Here is a 22029-nt window from a genome sequence, read left to right on the forward strand (position 1 = left end):
GACTAAAATGGAAATCAATTTAAAACTTATGCTCATTTTTCTTATCATGCTGTTTCATTAACCTATCATTCCAATTTCATTAACTTTTTTGTTTTGTCTGATGAAACTTAAACCTTCACTTTTATTAAAGGAGTAACCTGATCTGTCAAATCAGGAAGACAATCTGACACTTCTTGTCCTTTAAAGCTCATTGCAAAAACTGCAGTGAACGTGAAAGTGAAAAGAAACAGGGAAAGTTTGGACTTTGGAGTGTGTGAGAGGTGAGGGGCAAATCTTGTTGTTTTTTAAGAGCTTTACTGTCTGTCAGCTATGCGATAACAGCTTTATTATATTTTGACATATCATTATTAGATAATGAACAAATAACACGGGAGAAAACCCCAAATCCGCATCCACCCAAACCACACAGACGTGAAACCAACTGGGTAGTTAGTGCTTGTATTTAAACACGGTCGGGGAAGCGAAATCGCGATAACTACGTTAAGTTGGTGCTTAGTTGGCTGAAAGTTGAACGCGGCTTGGAGCATCCTGGTGCGGCAGAAAGTATCTCTGCCCCCGGCGAAGGGCTGGATCTGGAGAGCAGCCGCGCTGGGGCCGATTGGTGGGGGCGGTCCCGGTCCCGCCCGCCAGAGGCGGGCCCAGGGGAGCTGCCCTGTGCCGGGAGCTGCCCGCCGTCCCGGCAGCGGGGCAGTGCATGGGGCGGGAGGGCAGCCGAGCCTTTCCCCGGACGCGGGGGCGAGCGGCAGCGCCGGTGCATGCGGTGGGGCGGAGCGGGGGCAGCCCGGAGTGATGCGAAGTTGAGGGAGGACGGAGCGAGGGAGCCTCCTCTGCTCGCAGGGCAGCCCAGCCCCGCAGCAGGTGCAGCAGAGCCCGGGCGGAGGCACCGGCGGGCCCGGCGCTCTCGGCGCCGCAGCAGCGCCGCAGCCCGGGCCGGGCGGACCCGGCTGAAGGACAAGAGCCCCGAGCGGAGCTGTGCTCGTCGGCCCCTTACCAGAGGCAGCGACGCGGAGGAGCGGCCCTGAAGGGAGAGCGGTGAGGGGCCTCGGCGGTACCGAGGGGGCCCAGGGGTCCCGGCTGCGGTGCGGAGCGGAGGGTCCGGGTGGGGAGGTGGAGAGGCAATGTCGTTCTACCTCGCTGCTTGTCCTAGTCTACCTTCGCCCTCTTCCCTTCCCGCAAGGGGAAGGGTGCTTGCGGTGGAGGGTCTGGTGTAGCGGGAGGAGGGAAAGCCATTCAAGGGGATGGGGTGGGTGAGAGTCGAGGGGCTGAGCGAAAGAGCTGTGGAAGGGGGAGGAGGGCTCAGGGGAAGAGCCGTGGAAGTCGGGGTGAGAAGTGGGGAGCTGAGGTGAGAGCCGTGCCGTGGGGTGAGAGCTGAGAGAAGGAGGCGCAGGGGAGCAGCGTCGATGCGGTGCCTCCGAGCGAGGGGACGGTGTGACCTGAGGAGGGAGCTGAGGGGTGAGGGGGAGCGCCATGTCCTGAGGGGCGCCAGAAGGACGCGTCCCTTCCCGCCCTTTTCGTGAGGGGCGCTCGGGCGGGGACACGAGAGGGGCCCGGGGGCGGCGCGCAGCTACCTGTGCGGCGCGGCAGGCGGGCGCTCATCAGCCGGGCTCTGGCGTGGTCCTCGTCCGGCGCCGCAGCGGCGAGTGCGGGGAAGCCTGGCAGGTGCTGCCGCTGCTCCTTGAGGGAGTTGGAGCGCCGTGAGGGAAGAGGGAGCCGGGGGGGGGGGGGCTGAGGGGGCGCCCGCCTGCCCGGGGGTCCCTCAGCGGCGGCTCCGCAGCCCTGAGGGGAGGCGCGCGCGAGGGGCTCGGCGCGCGCGGGGCGCTGAGGGCGGGAGCGGGGCCGGGGGGGGACGCGGGCAGGCGCCGCTTTTCGGACGCCGAATTCTGGCCGGTCTCGGCGGGTCCCCGTTTATTACTTGGTGTCGCCGTGAGGGGCTGTCGCCGACAGCGGCCCCGCGGTGGTGTCAGCGCGGGCAGCACCGCGCAGAGCCCCCCCTCCCTCCCTTGTTGGGTTGCCACCCGGCTTGGGGATGCGGTGTGAGGGACAGCGGGGACCTGGGATGGCTCCCAGAGTGCCTGGGGTGCAGTGCCCCCGCTGGATATTCCCTCAGTTTCCATCCCAGCCGCCTCTGAAGGAACAGCGTTGCGTAATTGCTGCTGCGCCTCCCGGCTGGGCTCAGAAAGGAGGAGAACGGTGAAGCGTGAACTTTTTGGGCGACACATCGCTGAAGTTGTGGTATTTAAGCGGGTATCGAGTGGCATCTTGTCTCTTATTCTCTAAATAACCTACTCGTTTGAGCCCTGGCTGTGGAACAACAGGGAATTTTTGGAAATTGCGCAGCCCGTTTTGCGTGCTGTTCAGAGTTCCCTGGGGATGGACAGCAGGGAGCAACTCTAGTAGTAGGCATCCTTGAAGGCCTTCTCCTCCAACGCAAACACCTTGAAATAAATGGGTTTTTATGTCTTTTTCGTGTTATGGCCAAATTACTTAGTTTTGGGAATAATTCACGTGATATTACTTATTTCCAGACTTTTATGCCAACATTTTCTTAGTTAGTGTTTCCAGTCTGAAGCTGCCTGCTTTTCCAAGCAATTATCACACAAGGTCACTTAGATTTTTAGCTGAGCTAGTTTTAAAGCACTGACACTACCTAGTGTGCAATTAACCTTTGCTTCACATTTCCTTGTTTTTGTTCGCTTGTTTCAGTCATTGATCCAGGCCGAACACTGGATACTGCAGTGGCTTTTCTTTTCCAAAAGACCAACCAGTTTGTGCTGGAGTCTTGTGCTCAGAGACAGCTTTCATGCTGTTGTGAAAATATTTCAGCTGAAGTACAGGGAAATGATTATTTAGCACAAAATACTTGTGACTTATTTTTCCTTTTTTTTTTTTTTTTTTTTTTGTGTGTGTGTGTGTCTGTATTTCCTGTTAACAGAAGCTGTTTATGGAACCTGAGCAAAGAAAATATTTGTTTGGTGATGTGTCTTAAATATTGAGACTCAGAGGTGAGAATCATGTCAGTGTTTTATAAACAGTAGATTTTATTTTCTTAGGATGCTTCTAAACAGTTGGGTTGCTCTAAAGCAGCATTTGGGTGGAGAAACCCATGAGATTAACCAGGGCTGGAGGAGAGGACATCTGAAATGATCTTGCATCCTTCTTCTGTGCAGGGTGATGTCACCTGAGCTCTGAGTCCTCTCCTTGCCGGTGTGAGTGACTTGCTGAGTAAGTGCTAATGGAGCAGTGGGCTGGTTTTGGGCGATGGAACCGTGGCAATTGCAGCTGGGTGCGTGGCTGCTGTGCCTCGCTGGCATGGCTTTGTGTGGGGGCCTTCCCTGCCCCTGCTGAGACATGCACAGAGGACATTGATTTGCTGGAATACTCTTCCTACGACTTGAAGAGTGTTCTGAGCTAATTAAAAAAAACAGCCTCTGTCCTGACTTGGTTATTTTCTAATTGATGCTCTTGACCATGAGATACATTAGTTTTGACTTAAACTGCTGAGCGTTTGTTGCCCTTGCCTACCTTTCCTGCTGTTTTCCACTTGGGCTCTTTAAAGTCCTTTTTGTCCACATTGCTCTTTCTGAAGGTTTCTCCCTTCAGAACAGTACAAGAATTTACCTTGGTTTGTTCCTTATTGGTCAAATCTCTTGCCTTTTACTCACCAGAGAAATCCTACTGCAGTATTAAAGCCTATTGGGTTGTTTGTGGTGAGATCAAATTCACGAGATGATTAGCAAATGAATTAACTTTTTTCCTCCAGCTCTAGACTTTCAACAAATATTTTTATTTCTTTTTGATTATTACAAAGTCATATTTGTGAAGGGAACAGAAGTGTGTTTGAGAAATGCTGACACGTGAGAAGCATTTGACATCATTCACCTCCTTTGTTGGTATTTCTAGTCCTCACAAAAATTTCATCATGGATTGACTTCTTATTGTTGTTTCAGAAAGTATCTTTGGGCTGAAAACTGACTTTCTGATACAGCTCCAAGTGTTTGTGAATAGGTATTGTGGAGGGCTCTTCTCCCTGTTTTTCCAGGAAGTAAAATCCACTGGAAGCATTTAATAGAATTCTCTGTCCTTCCTCCAGGACAGTTTTGCTGGGAGGAAATTTCCAAGACTTGTGACATAAGGTTTCTTGAACCTTTTGATGAATTGTTTTTGATCTTTTATGACACTTGGATGTATGTCTGTTAAAATGCTCAGGGTGTGAGGTCCTGCTATTCTGTGCAAGAAATAAGCATTTAAATGATTTGTAGCCCAAACTGTGCCTATAAACTGGTTTGTCATGCCCATAACTTTATTTGTATAGGGAAACAAGCTAAGCTTTCTTCTTTGCTCTGTGCTGTTCTCTCCTCCTATGAGTGATTCAGCTGCACAAAAAATAAGCAACTTAAGACTATTTTCCCTTCTTACTCAGTAACTAATGAGAGTTAATGGGAAGTCTTGAGTCAGCTTCTGATTCTGAGCTGGAAGTGAGCCTTGATGCCCTGCAGAAACAGCATGCTTTAAAAAAAATGAAATATTAAAGCTGTGTCTTATACTTAGAAGGCGGTAACAGTGTGAGTGTAGAAGTTTAAGGATCTTTCGAGTTTCTAATTCAAGACTATATTCCATTAGAGAAATTATTTTCACCACCAGTCTGGAAAAAGTTGTTTATTTCTTATAACTGAAGATGGAGTGCATAAGTGTAACCAAAACTTTCAAACATTGATTGTAGATGTCCAGGATTTAATCTAAACTGCATTTAGATTGAGATGCAGTTACATATTTTGTATTTTGTTTTAGGTTTTTTTGGCAGCCCCCATCTGGTTTGAAAGTTATTTGACTTAAGTCAAATGAATAAGGTGCTTTAGTGCCAGGAGTACCAATTCATGAAATTGATGTTTTTAAAAGTATTGAAAAAACTTTGAACAAAAATTAAGTACCGTCTTTAAAAAAAAATCACAAAAAAGTTAGCACAAAGCAAACAAAGCTAGCACTTCATCTAGTAGCTGCTTCAGATTTGTGAGTGCGAGGGATTTTTAAAATGAGACAGTTATTAGAGATCATAGCTGCTGTTTGCAAGGAACTAGATTTTTTCTTTTTTGTTTGCTTGGGAAGCCACTTGTGCCAAATGATCAAAAGGCAAACACCTGTTCAGCAGTAATTCTTTTTAGCAGCATGGTTTCCTGAGGTGGACCTTGCAGCAGTATCCTTCTCTGGAGTGTTCTGGGGTGCTGCCCCTGGAGAGCTGGCTCTGGCATGGCCCAAAGTCACCACAGCTTGGTTCAAACCTGTGCATCAATGTGCTGTGAATGCCAGCAAAGCTTCACTGAAGGATTGCACCCCTGATGAAGCCTTGCTGGTCCTTAGAAGAAAATTATTTCTGGAAACTGAGCTTTGAGGGGTGTGTGGTGATGGGTGTGGTGATTGGTCCCTGGACACAAAACTGTATCACTTTAATCAAGCTTAAAGTGTCCATGTGAAGTTCTGTCCACACACATTTTGCTTCCCAGCAGCACAAAGTGGAGAATTCCACGTGTATTATTTCAGAAATGTGTCTGGATAGGCCAGTCTAGTGCTTGGGGCATCCATGACTTGTGGGGCTGAAAGGAAACGGGAGCTGTTGCTGTCAGTCTTGTGAGGACTTGTGTGGAAACTTGCCCAAGGACAGTTGATGGTTATCTGGGGTTGTTTTTTTGTTTTTGTTTTTTTTAAGTTGAGAATCTTGAGAAACAGATCTGAGTGTGCAAAATATAGGAGTGAAGCTGTCATATTTCTTTAACCACTCCTAATAAGTCATTAATTACTGCTCTTTGTGACAGTTTGGTAATTATTTGCTTGTTTATCAATTAGCTTTATTTTTATGGCAGTACACTTGAGGATTGGAGTATTCCAAATAATTTTGTTGCAGACTATACTTTTATTAGATAAGTCTTGCCTTAAACTCCTTACCAATGAAATAACTACAGATATAGACTATGAAGTTATTTCTGTTTTAAACCCCCATCAGGTATTTATTGTTCTGCAGTGTTCATGTTGAGAAAGCTTTAGTTGCTTTCCAGAAGTGGAGGAATACCTGCCAAGTGCCATTTTGGTGGGTAGGAACAGACATATGCATGTGTAGAACCACTTGGGGTGTACCTGGATGGATTATTGTTCATTTGTTTTGGTTTTACACCCAGGTTATTCTGGGAATTGTGGTCTTGGATATGTGGTCTTGACCCTGTGTAATCTTTGGATTTATTTTCTCTTTGTGTTTGTGAATTAACAGATTGTACTGAAGTGTCAGACTGTCTTGGAGAATCTACAAATCTTGTCTTTACATTTTGAATTATACTCTAGATTTTCCTTTCTTGAATTATACTCTAGTCTTACTCAACTACTAGTGCTAGAAATTTGCAGGAAGCTTATGTGTGTTTAAAATTTTGTACAGCTGCAGAAACATAAAAAGTCCCAACCCTTACTGGAGTGTGTTTTGTTCCTTCTAGAAGATTCCCAAGTTTGTTTGTCCCCTGTAGCTCTGGTAAGTGATATGGTTTTGCTCTTCAAATCAGAATCTCAGGATTAAACTATACAGGAAAGCTGTTACACTACCCTTTTATCCTTACTCTAGGCCCAGATTCTACCAGGAGATAGTTGAAAGAAGGCACTCAAAATACAAATCTGAAAGCAGCACACAACAAGTGAATTTGAAGAAAACCGACCCGTAAATTTCGAAACAGAAGCTGTTAATTAACAGACTGAATAAGCTAAATGTTTTTGGCATGTGTGGTGGTGTTGCAATTATTTTAATGGAGATGAATAAGAGCAAAGCATGATGAAATGCAGTGTTTTTATTTTATTCCAGGTTGTATTTCCCACTGCTGAAACAAACCTGTGATAGTTTCCTTTGTGATTGTGTTTGTGTGGCTTGTTAAAATGTGCTTATTTGCTATAGGATGAAGTCAGAAAAGGAACAAAGAAATTCATTGAGTGCTTCTGGGTGTCATGTGATGGCGTGACCAGGGAGAGCTTGTACCAAGCTGAAGCCAGCTGGAGTGAAAAGCAAAGCATCCCCCCAATAATTATTGAAGTTAAGTGAAAATCCCAGTAAAATGGGTTTCAGTTTAAAACTAACGTTGTCTTAGGGCCTGGGGCTTGTTTGTGAGCCAGAATTCATGCTTGGGTGATGGTAGCACATAACTACAGGCACCAAGGAATTAGGCTCACAGCAAAGTGCACTGCAATTCTTCCAGCCCCCTCTTCAGAGGGTCGTTACAGCAAGGGAGATCCAGTCATTAATTCAAGTACTGAAAATCAGAGTGAGGTTTTTTTCTTTTTTCCTTTTTCCATCTCTTTGGCACTTCGTTCATCTGCTCTTTGAGCCTATCTTTTGATGCCAGTGAGAGAGCAAAGACACCATGGGCAGCTTTGACCCTTCAGTGGAGGCATCTTTGTCTCCATCAACTCCTGTGGCACTTATGCCTTGTCCTCTCTGCAGGTAGAAAGTTTCCTTTTATTTTCAGCGCTTAGTCCTGTGGTGAGTTATTCTGTTCCTGGGCTCTTCAGGGCACAGTAGTCACACAGCAGAAACAGGGATGGTAAAAAATGTCTTCACCAGCACTGGTGTCCCCTGGAAATATGGAATAAGCTCTGTTGATCCCTCCAGCCCTGATGTCACAGGAATATTTCTGGTTCTTTCTAGTGCAAAATGGCTGCAGCAGGTGGAGGAACTTAGGGTTTCAGGTCTGGGTACTTGGAGGGAAGATCTCCAAGGAGCTGAGGAGACTTTGTCAAGGGACTTGGGTGTTGTTGCCAAAACACAGTGAGTGAGTTCCCAGGAGCTGCGAAGGAAGAGGTGCAATTTGTCAGGGAAGGTTCTCCTGTTGTGTTGGTGAAGCTGACAAATCTCTCCCCCAGGAGTCTGTGTCTCACTCACAAGCAGATGGCTCTGGGCTGTGCAGGCAGCAGGTGTCTTTGCAAGGTGCCAGGGCTGGGATAACCATGGGCAGCACGGAGCGGAGCTGTGTCACGGAGAGCGCCAATGCGGAGAAATCTGAGCTGCTGCTGCACCCAGTCAGGCTGCCCTGCTGGAAGGCTCGCTGGTTTTGGAGCAGTGTGCGAGTGCTTGGCTTTGCTAATCCTCACCTTGGAAAGTGTTACAAATTATAGGGATCTTGAAATGCCCTGTTTGGGATGCCCGGTGCAAAACAGGGCAAAAAGGACTGGCTGTTCTTGCTCTATTTGCTTTTATTTGGGTTATTGAAATGACTCAAGAATGTGTTTTGATTTGTTTTGATTACCCTACCTGGTAGGTCTACAGAGGTTAATGTTTCACAGGTTTTAAAATCTTGATGAAACTCAATTCCATGCAGTTAGTTGGGCTGAACTTGGAAAATGGATGCTCGTACAATGCTGACCTTCTGTAAAGTTTATAATTTTTGCTGTGCGTTTTAGTGCGTGGAGTGTTAAGGAATGTAGGTCATGTGGAGTGGAAGGTGCCTTGGCCCTGTTGCAACTTAGTTCACCTTATGAAAATATTTAATTAAACTTGAATCCTTTACTCTCAGGGAAATCAGATTTTGACTGATACGGTCACTACTGCAGCATTATGACTCCAAAGCATGTACATTTTAAGGGTCTTGATTAAAAGATCAAATTGTTGCTCTTAATAGATTTGGAAATCCTGAGTAGATTTAGAACAGAACCATTATAAAGATAATATTGGTAAGTATTTAATCTTTTTAGATATGATCAGTGTTTTCAGAAGTTTGGGGCAATTTTCCATAACCATGAAGAACCACAGAGCGCTTCTTTCCAAAAGCCAGTGGTGAAGTGTTACCAGGAGTGTTATACTTTGGTCACTTGCTATAAAGTTATTTCAGTAGGACAGAATGCCTTGCATAGGAGTTCTGTTCCCATGTGACTTCTGAAAGATCCATCTACTGGCATGCTTTTTGAAAATATGTTATGTATAAACTGTAGAACCTTTATTTTGAAGAACTGCCTCTTCTGCCATGCTACCTGTGAAATGAGGATTTCTAAAATCCTTTTTCTACCATGGTTGAGTACAAAAGCTTAGGTAAAACCCTTCCATGTTTGATAAAACCTGTTGCACATACAGTAAGTGGTTACTAAAAGTGGTTTCATAAATTGCATATCTTTTGACTCCCTCTTAACAGCTCCTTTGCTGTTTGCATAGCTGACACAGTAAGTCTAACATTGTAATGCCTATAAATCTTCCTCTTTTGTCTGTGGATGAGATTTTCTTGTACTCTTTGAAGTGCTTCAGCCATTGGATAGGAGCTGTTGTTTGGGAGACTCTACAAAGCAAATGCAAAAACCTGCTCTTGTTGATACACGTGTCTTACTAATTTCTTAATTTATTCATTTAGTTGAAAAAAGGAGCCTGTGGTTGGAAGCCAAATCACACCACTCATCTAAAACATTGCAACACAGAATAGCAATCACAGCATACACTGTGCCTCAGCAATTAGTAACAGGATGTGTGATAGAGAAAATCTAAGGACATAAACCCAAAGGCTGTACAATGCCTTGTGCCAGAGTCTCTTCCCAGATGATTTCCTGATTTGTTGCTCCCAGGCTCTGCACGTTTCTGCATTTCTGGTGCTTTTTTGCTGCTTTTCAGCATGCAGGTCACTTAGTACCAAGAGCTTCCTAATCTTAAACTGCAGTTTGCTGCCTCAAGTCAGCTTGTGCAATGCTGACTGTAATGTTGTAATGCTCCTAAAGGAGTAGGGTATTTCGGATTGCCTGTGGAATATGTACAGCACAGCAAACAGTATTATGGGCTAAGAACATGTTTTACATTTCCCTGCCTAAAGGAATGGTTAGGAGGCAAGGTTTTGCTTGAAGATAATGGTCTTCCTTACTGTTGTCTGTTATGCCATTAATTAAAATCTTCCTGTCTCCACGATAAAATTATATTCTGAGATGTGCTGTCAGACATAATACATAATATGGTCAAGTGTGTTTCCTCACATAGGTACCATTTCTGGGTGCTCAGCAAAAAAAAAAATGCTGATGTGGAGTGCTGTTAAATCTTAAAATGATTGGGGGAAATGTGAAAAATCAGACTTGTTGAGGGATGTGCAAAAGGGAAGAGTTTTTGTTTTCTCTGGTCACTCCTTTGGTTTGGAATCAATGTACTTCATGCATATTTGTGTGTATTTGTATTTTGCCTTTATTATCAACTGCGTGTATTTGGCTGGCACAGCTAAGATTTGGGTTGAGTACTGCATTTTTAGCATAGAATCATCCTGTACTCAGGACTAGTGAAACCTTTGCTTTGTCTTGAAGTATTTTATTTGTCTTTCAGCATTATACCTAACTGCAAGTGCCTACTGTTAATCATTCCTGCCTATCTGGGGCTTGATAAAAGGCTTTGCTTACAGGGCCTTTGGTCAGGCAGCCTGGGTTGTAGGGCTTGGCTCTGTGTTTGTATAAGTGAGGTGTTCACAAGCCTCTGGAGGATGGGTATCATGTTTTACCTGTAAAACTGTTTTTAATAGCAGCTAAAGCAAACAGAACTGCACACAAAGTACGCTCATGTCAATGGAGTTTGGAGTGGGCAGGGCTGGAGTGGCACTCAATTGGGTAATGTCAGGCAACAATTGGGATCAGTGGTCATTTCTTTCCCTGTTTTAATGCTTCCTTTCTATTGAGAACAGTAGTAAACTATAATCAGCTAATGCTTATGGGTTTTTTTGTTTTTTCCCAGAGGCAGTTTGTAGTGCTCTCTGTGACCAGTTCTTCTGCAGCTTCCCTCAGCGTTTCTCTTGCTATGCTTTCAACCACGTCTCCTCCTACAGCTACAGTACATCTGGTCTTAAAAGGAATGAACACCCTGCTTGTGTTTATCTGTGGTGAAGGCTGCAGTTGGGCATGGTGGGGTGGGGTTGGCTCCTGAGGTGACACTGCCCTGCTCATGATTCCAGTTTTTTGACCTCAGGTGGGATAACTAAGGCCAAATAGGCCTCACTGGGAGAAAACCACCCTGGCATGGGTGGTTACTGTATGTAACGGGAAACTGGTCAATGTCCCTCTACCTGTGTGAAAACTGCATCAGATCTGCAGCTTTTAATGCAAGTTTATACACCTTTCTTTTGGAAAAAAGGTAAGATGAAAAAATGGTGTTTCTGCCTTTTTGTTCCAATTGGCTCAGACAGTAATGTCAAGTTTTAGGGAGTTTACAGCTCTAAGAGTGGTTTGTGTTCTTCCTTCTAAAATAAGGAGTTTTGTGTAGTGAGCTGTAGTAAAGGGAGGGGGACAATACTGAGAGCAAGATGAGGGAATAAATCTATATGTTAGCACCACAACTGTGGCAATTGCTGGTTTGCTGAATTACATGAAAATCTCACATTTCCCCGCTTTAAAAAATAATAATATTCCTGGGATGCACACATTAGCTTTCCATTTGGGCATAGTCATTTCATTGCTAATCAGCTCCCAGAATTGGGCTTGCAGAGGTGGCAGCCTGTTCCTTTAACCTGTGCTGTCTCTGTGGAATGGTAATGAGTAATTTGAGCCCTTTGGGTAAGGTGAGTGATCAGCAGCTCGGAGATTGCTCCTTTGCTGTCAGAGAGTGCTGCTGTTTGGGATGAAGGGCACCTTTCCCAGAAGAGGTCCTGCTCAAACTGCCCAGGTAAACCTTGCAAACCTTAACAGATCTAAAAAAAGGCTGAATGGGAGGGAGGAACTCAAAAAAGCAGATTGAATCGCTGAACTGAAGCTCTGTCAAACTTCCTGTGCTGCTTTTGAAGTCAGGAGTGTTCTTGGTTAGTGAATAAAAAGGACTCTTTATGTCCTTATGCCTAAGAACTGTTTAATCTTTTGAGTAGTGATAAATGTGGGTGCAGTTTGCGTTCAGGCTGTGCTGGATGGAGGCGAGTGAGAGGCTCTTCTGCTTCTGGATCTCTCTACCATGGAGGAAAATGTGGATAATGATATTGCTGGCATGAAAATAGCTATTTCTGAGTTTCAGAAAGAACAGGTAGGCAGCCAGGAGTGTAAAGCAGGAGAAAGCCCTCAAACATGCCAATAAGTTCTATTAGCAGTGATTAGCAGATTATTAAGGATTGGCAGCAAATCTAAATGTAATCTTTGGTACGTGTTCTAGGACTTTAATTGACTGTTATACCAATTATTACTTGGAATTCATCTAAAATAATTTAGGATTGATGTTTATATAAATGACATTAAGTCTTAATGTTTAAATTAGTATTCTACAAGTCAGCTAGCACTACACTTATTTCAAAGTCATTACTTCATTTCCACATTGCCCAGCCTTCAAGTATCAAACTTTGTGACAAAGGGGGGAGAAGATCCTCCCTCCTATTTTTTAATTCTGAAAGTCATTATTTTCTGTGTAGTCACACTTCTTGTTGTAGGTTCTGCTTGGTTCTTCTGGGTGAATGGAAAAATACTTCCTTAAAAAAACAACAGTTGTGATTTAGAAGTGTTTTGGTCAGCTGAAAACTGCTCCAACAGTCTGACTGTCTAGGAGTGTGCTTGATTTTCTGTAACACTTTAAAACTCATGCTTCCTCTTTCATTTGAAAACCCCCACACAGAAGTCATTAAACTTACTCCAACAGCTGCTCATAAAGTTAAAGGCATATCAAGAAGTTAAACATTAACTTTTTCTTGTTATGTTCCAATAGGAAAACCCTTTACAATGAGTAGCTGGTTTCACTACTATAATGCCGCTCTGCATCTGGCCTTTCTCCGTATCTTTGTTTTTGGGCCTTTTTGGCTGAAAGGAATGGCTTCAATTCAGTGATGATTTTATGGATGTTGTTTGGTTGGGTGTTATGTTTTGGGGGTTTTTTAAAGTGTTAGCAAATTTGGATTTTCCTTTTCACCCTCTGTGATAAAAGAATGTTGCATGCCAGCTCAGATGCCAAAACAGTCACCTTTAATGGAGGCAAATCCTAAGAAGAAGGACTTAAGATAGAAGTACAAAATGGTTTTATATTGTCAACCATCTTAGAGAAATGCATCATTCTGTGTCTCTGGGCTTTTTTTTTCCTCTTTTCTCTCAGGACACCTGACAGTTGCTTTCATGCTTCTGGTGTGCAGAAACAGAAGGCAGTTGCCTTGGATGTTGATCCTTTTATCCTTTGATCCTTGGATGTTTATTTCTTTTGGCCAGTGATTTGTTCTGGGAGTTGACAGCTGGATTGTGGCTGGGAGTTAGTAGGAAGAATCCCTGAGCTCTGGTTTTTACTAGCTGGCTTCAGCTGAGCACCACCTTGGCCTTGTCCTGACACTTGTAAAGACTTCTGTGCCTGGGTGCTGCCTGCTGCTTGGGGAGATGGGCTGAAGCAGAAATTCCCACTGGAATAGGCAAGTGTCCCAGGGGAATACCTGCTGTGCTGGGGGAGCTCACTGCTGAGGGCCCTTGGAGTGGGGGAGTGTCTGGGAGAGAGCCTGGAGCTTAGCTTGGGTGGTTGTGTGTTGATTCCCTGCTGATGGCACCAGGCAGCCACCCACTCCCCAGTCCCAGTCTGCCCAGTCTCCCAGGCTGGTGATGAATTGGCTTACAGAATGCTGTTACTATTGCCCTTGTTCCTGCAGAATTCAAACCCGAGCTCCCTGCTTCGGTCTGGCCAGGGTATGAAATGATGAGGCTGCAGGTTCCTGGCAGAAGTTCAATAGAAGGTCAATGCAATTTTCCCCAGTAAAAATGTCACTTAATCGGCCTTGCTCTAATAGCATCATGTGTTTAATATTGCTATGGCTTGGCAGGTCCTGTACATATATTTTCCAGCTCCTGTGGCAGCAGGTGCTTATGTTGAAAAGGGGAGTTGCATAATAGGTTTTTGAGAAGTGGTGATTGTTTTACCAGTTCTGAGGATATCACAAGGTAGAGACTGCCAGGGAAGTGTGTTGTGTCATCTCTTGACAGTGATACACTGCAAGAGGATAAAAAATAATGTTTGGTAAATGGTTTTAGTTATATGGCCAGGTTTTCATGTTAGTATTTATAATACCTTCACAAGGAGTAGCATGTGCCGTGTGGTTCCTGTTTAAAACTTGGCTGCCAGGTAAGTGTGGGGACAGGAAGCAGTGGGGAAACACTGTCGACATCCTAGGGGAAGGATAGCTGTAGTTCCCATGGCTTTTGGTGACACGTGTGTCACCCCAGCCATGGAAACTATGCCTTAGGGCTAAGGATTGTCTCTTCTGTGCTGTGCTCTAGGCCTTGCATCAGGACATGGAAGTGGAGCTGGCCTGTGGCAGCGTGTTGGATCCTCAGGGGCCCTCAGGCTCCTGGAACCTTTGATTTGTGCTGCTGATAAAACATAACTGAGTTTCCCAGTCCTGCGCCTCCGTTCGTGCTTTTGTAATATCGCTCTTGTTGACAGGAGTAACTCAATACCGTGGGAACGCTTCTAGCATGGGGACATGGAATCAATATTGGGGTTTTTCTGAGTTTGAGTCATCATTTTTCTTGGATGTTTCATTGGTGAACTGTGTTTACTTCCTTTTCCTAACACCTTTCTTAGCTAAGGAGCATAACCCTCCAGCAGGTCCTGTTCAGGATAACTGAGCATGGGCCAGGGCAGTGATTCTCCATCTGTGCTTGGCCCTTTGAGACCACACCTTGAGTGCTGTGTCCAGTCTGGGCCTCTCACCTCATGAACCATGTGGCGGTGCTGGAGCACATCCTGACAAGGACAGTGAAGCTGGTGAAGGATCTGGAGAGTAATTCCTGTGAGGAGTAACTGAGGGAGCTAGGGGGAAAAAGAAGCTCGGGTGAGATCTAACTGCTGCCTAGAGCTACCTGAAAGGGACATCCTTCAGAAAACTCGCTACAGAGTAATATAACCCAAAAAAACCCTTAAAATTTTTACATAATATGCATATAGGAATGTAGTAATTTATAAATAGCTATATAAAATGCTCTATTTGTTAGCTGGTAACCCATGTAACATTAACTAAGAGAAAGTCCTGAACAATCTCAGGAGGGAGGAGGGTTGTAGGAGGGTTGTATGGCTATACCATAAGGAGATAAGAAGGACTGAGTAGCAGTGTTATCTGTTGTTTTTATTTAGGAAGGACACTGCAACAGACTCAGGCTTCCACCTGGATTGGTTTGGCACGAGGCAAGAGCAGATTGTTTGGTTTGGCTTGTACTCATTTCTCTGTCCTAGGAGGGTGATGGTGACTGAGGATTTTCTGACATGTCCTTGTTGTGCTTCTGAGGCACTTTGCTTTCCTCTGCTGCATACAGCATTTTAAATCACCCAGCCATGTGTGAAAAGTATTTTCCCTTTCCCCAGCAGTGTGCTGCTGTCAGGAGCAGTGCTCTCAGGATGGCAGTGGGGTTTTTCAGCTGGTGTTCAAGTGGGTGTTTAAGTGCTGATTTAAGTAGGTTGAGCATCAAGTGCTTCAGTGGAAGTTGCCGTGTTCACATGTGCAGTACTAACTCCTGTTATTACATTTGTTCTTATAGGCAGAGTGTAATTTTTGGAGGCTCAAAGTTGGTTCGTACTCAGTGGTAGCATCTTCCTGCCTGATTTTTTGCTTTCCACTCCTATGTATCTGATCATCATTGATTCTAAAGAAAAACATGGCAGGAATTTGCATGTCCTTTTAGGAGGAAAAAAGTCCTCTATCTTCTCTGACCTGTTAGCTTATGTGAAAACAAAACCCCAGATAATGTTATGCTAAAATCAGAGTAAAGTTGCAGCTTGAAGGAGAACAACTTGAAGCCTGTGGGTAGCTATCAGAGAAGAACTTGTAACCATGCAAACTGAAGGGTGGTGTGCCTAAGCAGCAAAGTGCAGTCCTGTTGTCTGTGATGTAATGCTCTGATTTCTCCTTGCAGCTATGAAGCCGTACGCTCCAGCCTTCATTCTCCTGTGGAGTGCTGTTGGGATAGCGAGGGCTGCCAAAATCGTTGTTGTGCCGCCAATTATGTTTGAAAGCCATCTTTATATTTTCAAGACTCTGGCCTCAGCCTTGCATGACCAAGGTCACCAGACAGTGTTTCTCCTCTCTGAGGGCAGAGAGATTCCTCCATCTAATCACTACAGACTGCAGCGCTACCCAGGGATCTTTAACAGCAGCACCTCGGATGATTTCCTCCAGTCCAAGATGAGGAGTATCTTCTCGGGGAGGCTGACCGCCCTCGAGCTCTTCGACATCCTGGACCACTACTCCAAGAACTGCGACATGATCGTCGGCAACCGCAACCTCATGCGTGCCCTCAAACAGGAGAACTTTGACCTGCTCCTGGTAGATCCCAACGAGATGTGTGGATTTGTTCTAGCCCATCTTTTGGGGGTTAAGTACGCCGTGTTTTCCACTGGCCTCTGGTATCCAGCAGAAGTGGGCGCTCCGGCTCCCCTGTCCTACGTTCCAGAATTTAACTCGCTGCTCACGGATCACATGAACCTATTCGAGAGGATTAAAAATACTGTTGTTTATCTTATTTCAAGATTTGGAGTCAGTTTTTTGGTTCTGCCAAAATATGAAAGGATAATGCAGAAACACAAGGTTCTTCCAGAGCGGTCCATGTATGACTTGGTGCATGGATCCAGCCTGTGGATGCTTTGTACTGATGTAGCGCTGGAGTTTCCGAGACCTACGCTACCCAACGTTGTTTATGTGGGAGGAATCCTAACGAAGCCGGCCAGCCCTCTGCCAGAAGTAAGGTTTGCTGAGTTTTACAGTAATTCCAGTGCTTTCTGCTTGACTTCATGTCAATGATTTTTCAGGTGGGACCTGTTCTTGCTGCTTGGTGAAATGTTCTGTGGAAGTCACTTCCTGTGGTGGTGAGGGGAACCGTTGGTTGCAAATTCAACAAAATGAATCATTTTTGGATGCAGGAAGTACTTTGCTTTTGAGTGAGGTGTTTAATGCTGCACTAGAGGTGAGAAAGTGCACTCTGCCTTGGAAATCACATCAGTAGCTTTTAACCAGACATGGTTTAAAATGAACCTGAGGGAGAATGTTTGAATACTGTTTATGCTTAAAGAAGCCTGCTGATAGTTTATGCTAGGTAACTTCATGGTATGGGTGTTTTTATGGTATTTGTTTTTGTACCTCCCTTAGGTAGGATAATGACTCTAAGACTAGGAATACATGAGCCTGGAAAGACTGTACCAAGTGAGAAATGGAGCTAAGAGTTGGCCAGAATACCACCAAGGCTGCACTCAGATATGAGTTGTTACTGTGCACGTGCACAACATCAGGCTCAGAACTTCAGACTGAAACAGTGATAGTGACTGGACTGGCTCCAGAAATCCTTGCTGCACAGATTAATTATTAAGTTTGATTAGTTCAGTGATCTGTGATATGTTGTACCTAAGAATGCCTCTGTTGAGCAATACAGTGGTGAGTGACAGAACAATCTCACAGAAAACAATGTCATTTGCACTTTGGTTTATGTGTCCATAAACTAATAGGTCTTGAATTGGAGGGGATTTTTAATGGATGCTTTTGGCTGGATGACACAAAGGGCTAGGTAGACCTGCAGTGCTCAACAATTTGCTTCTTAAAATGGCTGTTTCAACCTTAGGTTATTGTATGAAAAGTGCTACTGTCTGTTCTCCAGGGTGTCATCAGAGATGACCGTAGCAGTGCTGCTTCTAAGTGGCTGTTTCCACATGTGCTTCAGTGTGTATGCGTTAAGGAAGGGTCAGGTATCCTGAGAAGGTACCCTTCTGCTATCTAAATTTCATCCCTATTTTTCCCTCCAGGAAAACTTTGCTGGCTGGATTGAGTTTTTCCTTTGTTTTCCAGACTGATATTTCCTCTTCCTGTAAGAGAAAAAGGGTATTTGAGTAATTGATTTGGGTAATGAGGTTAATGCTGTCTGTTTTGTGTCTTTTGATGTTCAGGGTAACAGGAGTGACAGTGACCTTGAAACAGACCTGTAGTGTCTGTTTCAAGTAAATGGTGGGAAATATTTGTTACAGAGGGGGAAAGAAACTGCTGATAATTATTAGTGAGCTGAGACATTATTTACTTTCTCAGTTTTATCAGGCAATTCTTTCTTAGTGTGTGAAGCTTGAGTTTTCATTGAGAGTGAGAGAGGGACAAAGTGAGCACATTGCTTTTTTATCCTGTCATTTGTCCATGCCTAAGCTGTTACACATCCCCCCGTGGTGTGTATGGTAGGTAAATGACTGGGCAATCAGTTTGTGTTTGCTGAGCAATTGGATGCAATTCCTGAGTGTGGGTAGCCCGTGCTGTGGCTGCTCTCTGCTCCTGCTGCATCTCCAGGGCAGCAGCCTTGGCTAATTTATTTTCTGCAGCTTCTAGTTTGGTGCATTAAGGTGAGCCAGAAGCAGAGTTCATGTTCCTGGGCTGGAATTGGTGATGCTTCAGCAGCTCTCTCAAGTCATTTTCTTGTCCAGGGACAATGATTAGAAAAGGAGAGTGTGAGCAGGACACAGCAGCTAAAATGTGCCCACTAAAGCTGTTACTAAAAGTCTTTCAGGTGTCTTGAATTCACCAAAACTGCATGTAAGTAGCCTAACTTGGTCGGCTAGGGAAGTATTGGGAAAAAATCAGGGGTGTTCTTTCAAGTCCAAAATACCTGCTCAGACTACCGGGGCACCTCAGTAGTGGCATCCCTGAGTTGTCAACAGTTTTTTCCTTTTTTTCCTCCCTCACCAAAAATAACCCAGTAGTTTGTTTAATCATAAGGAATGCCTACATGTAAGTTAAAAGTTCTAGCTTTCTGCTCATAAGCAGCATCTTAAAAATAGGAGGCAGGTAGTAACAAGCAGTCAATGAGGAGATAAAGGTCAATATCTTTTAAGGTGTTACATCGCAGCCATTCTTTCATTCCAGGGGATGGGGTAGCTCTGGTTTTTTTCTCAGATTCTGCACCTGTTCCCTGAACTTCTTGAATAGAAAGTTGGAAAAGCACAGATTTAAAGGTAGCATGTAGCAGTGGGTGCTGAATATTCATGTCGTGTAACAGTGTGAGGGGAAAGAAACCTGATGCAGCTTTGCTGGTCGTCTGTGTTAATATTATATATGTAAAAATACATAACCTGACCCAGCTTTGCTGTCCCATCTGCATTAATATTTCGATCCTGGAGCACATGGTCGCTGCTGCTCCTGCAGTTAGCATGTGCCAAGCACGATTTCCAGTCGCTGCTGAGCTCCGTAGCAATTACGCTGCAGCCCTCGGCTGTGGCACACGACCTGCGAGCCTGCCTTTGGGCTGCCGCTTGCCCGGATGCCTCGGGAAGGCTCCGATGCCGCTCGCTTCTCTCCCTCCCGGGCAGCGAGTGCCCCGGTGTCGGGCTGCGCTTGGCGCAGTGTCCCTCGGCAAGTCGCAGTGCTCGGCGTGCCAAGGAGGGGGAGCCAGCGGCGAGAGCAGCGGCTCCTTTGGAGGTGACCGCTCTGCCCGCTCCCTGCGGCGCCCTGGGCAGGGCAGGGGCGGCCCCACCCGCGCAGGCGGGGGCTGCAGCGCCCGGGCGTGGCACATCGCCCCTGGGATCCCTGCTGCGGGGGCATGGAGTGAGCGCGCCCTGTCACTCTGCTCTGCCGTGCTGGGAGGGCCCGTGGTGGCTTTGCCAAGCTCTGCATGGGCGATTGTGGTTGGGTTCTGTGAGAGCCAGTGAGACATTTTCACTGCTTACGCTGGGTTTGGATGGTGCTTCTTGCACGAAGTGTGCTGTGCTGCTCAGTAAAAGACCAGGAGATGGTAGAGGTGACTTATCCCACGTGCCTGTGAAATTGTATTTTGCTTATCGGTGGTGGGTGCAGAGTCCATGATTTGTGTACATATCTCATGAAACCGTCTGCTGAATTATTTAGAGGACAGCGTGAGTAGAACTAGCCTCAAAGGATGAAAAGCTAGAAACAGACTGGTTATCAAGTCCTTAAGGTCATCAGTGCCTTAAACTATTTGAGGGTATGCTGTTCCCTGGCAGCATTTTGCAGATAACTGTCACTGGCCATTAGGAAAATCACAGGCTCCTCTGCCTCTTCCTCACTACACTTCTCCAGAGGGACCTGAATGAAGCTGGCTTTTTAAAGGGACACTCTTTTGGGAAACCTCTTCTCTGGCATTTCTCCCTTGTGACCAGGTTGGTGCATACCCGGCATTAATCAGCCTGCTAAGTCCCTGAATCAGGAAGCTGAGGGGTGCTCCAGGCAGCTGCCTTGGGAAGTACTGAGTCCATGAGGAAACTGAATTTATGCTGCAGAGGAGGGTGCTCTCATTTTGGAGTAATAACTTGTCGTTACAGCTGCAGCTGTCAACAGATAATTACAGGAACTTCCTCACTCCTCCATGGACATCTCTTATCTGAGCTCGTTATTTTACAGATCAAAGTCTGTGCAAATTGGTGCCTTTGGAATATCTTCACTAAAAAGTCATTTGGTTTTTTTGGTTTATTTTCTTGGGGTTTTTTCTCTCTCTGAGCCTTGCTGACAGTTGTATGTTTAACTCAGTGTGTTAGCTAATACTGATATGTGTCTTGAACAAGGGGTGAGAGAATCAAGAGATGTTTTATTCCTTAAACCTGGCTTTTCTCCTTCATTCAGATTCAAGGACGCATCTATAAGCCCTTGCAGACTGTAGCAGTGGATTGTTGTGCATGGCATAGCACCATCACTTTAGTATTATTTTTCAAGTCCAGGGACTGGTTCTTACAGACCTGTTTGGACAGTAAGTTCCTGGTGATGTAAAGCAATTCTAGAGCTGTTTGGAAATGCATGTGTTTGTCAGCTGGGGAGGCAAAAAGTCTTTTAAGGATGGTGGAGATGATGCAGCGCTGTGTGAATTCTGTACTGAACTGTATGATCATGTCTTTTGGCTCATGTCTTTTGAAATTTGTTTTAGATAAAGCTTCTTCCCCCCAGAATTTGATGTTCCACAAGAAAGAGTTGTACCCACTGTCCTAAAACTGTAGTGTCCAGTCTCAGCTGCTCCAGCAGAACTGAGTTGGTGAACCATGTCTGGTCTGCTGTACTGCTGCATTTTCAATTTGGGAAGAAATGTGACTCAGCATCTGTTTAGTGCAAGACACAGGGAAAAGGACACAAGGCTGACTGTGGAGCTTGGTTGTGCCTCCAGTTAAATTTGTGAGGAAGGCAGGTTCTCCAAGTGCATAAAGCTGGCATCCCATGAGCTGACCAAACCTGCAGTGAGCCTGTGCTGTCCCTCAAAAAGTGAGTTTACTTGGTTCATGGATTACAGTCCAGGATGGTGATTTGTTGAGTTCAAGCAATTGTTTGTATTGGGAATGGAAAGTAGAAGTTGCAGACCTTAGATGTTGGATAGGTCAGATGGTGAAAGCTGAAAGCTAAAACCAAGAGAAGTGACTTTTTTTTTTCATTCATACAAAAAAAAAAAGTCCCTAGCAACCCAACACTTTATTAAGCTACTGCTGTAAATAGGCTTTGTGGTTTTAAATATTCTAGTTTATCATGTTCATATTGGAACTCAGAAACTAACAAGATTTATTCATTTTGGGAATGCGCAGTGGTTTAACTGAGCGTCTCTTGGAAATTTTGAGGCATGACCTCCATTGAGGATAAATAACAAGCCAGTGTTTTCCTCATATTTCTCCCATTTATAACATAAAACAGAAGATAGGAATTTATTTGAAAGGGTTTTCTTTTTTCCTGGGGTATTTGTAATATCCTTGAGTTTGGGTGCCATATTCCTATAATTTGGTAAGTTGGGATGTGCTCAAAACTTGACATTTACAAAGTAGCAAACCTAATTATTGATATTACTGACTTGAAAAAAAAATCATTAATCAAGACAGCTTATCAGATGTCCTAGTTGCTTAAAGGTGAAGTGGATAATTTGTTTATGGCTAATACCTTGCTTTGGGGAATGAGGTTTCTCCAGCTTTGTGAGGAGACATCTTCCTGAGCCTTCCCAAGGGAAATTCTGCAGGCAGCATGTTCTGCTGCTTACCCTGAGCAAGGGGAGTCTGGCTGGAAGATGTGGGTTTTACACAGGCTCAGAAGGCAGCTGACCCAAACATTTTCAAAGAAATTGTGGGGACTGATGGCTTTTTAATGTAAATATAATATAAATATATATGGGTTTGTATAT

General features: G+C 44.9%; 1 protein-coding gene across 2 annotated transcripts in view; it reads left to right on the forward strand.

Annotated features, from left to right (window-relative positions):
• The first annotated feature begins 906 nt into the window (after positions 1 to 906).
• The window catches only part of UGT8 (UDP glycosyltransferase 8), a 34585-nt gene continuing 13462 nt past the window's right edge, over positions 907 to 22029 (forward strand). Inside the window, exons 1-4 of one of the 2 annotated variants that reach the window (XM_063157194.1) lie at positions 979 to 1032; positions 2933 to 3002; positions 3168 to 3222; positions 15820 to 16643. In XM_063157194.1, the coding sequence (XP_063013264.1) occupies positions 15822 to 16643 (822 nt within the window). In that variant the 5' untranslated portion in view covers positions 979 to 1032; positions 2933 to 3002; positions 3168 to 3222; positions 15820 to 15821. Of the gene's footprint in view, positions 1033 to 2932; positions 3003 to 3167; positions 3223 to 15819; positions 16644 to 22029 lie in introns of both variants that reach the window. The other variant, XM_063157193.1, reaches the window with a different exon arrangement.

This window comes from Melospiza melodia, chromosome 5 (assembly GCF_035770615.1).
Source record: "Melospiza melodia melodia isolate bMelMel2 chromosome 5, bMelMel2.pri, whole genome shotgun sequence".
In the NCBI taxonomy this organism is placed as follows: Eukaryota; Metazoa; Chordata; class Aves; order Passeriformes; family Passerellidae; genus Melospiza; species Melospiza melodia.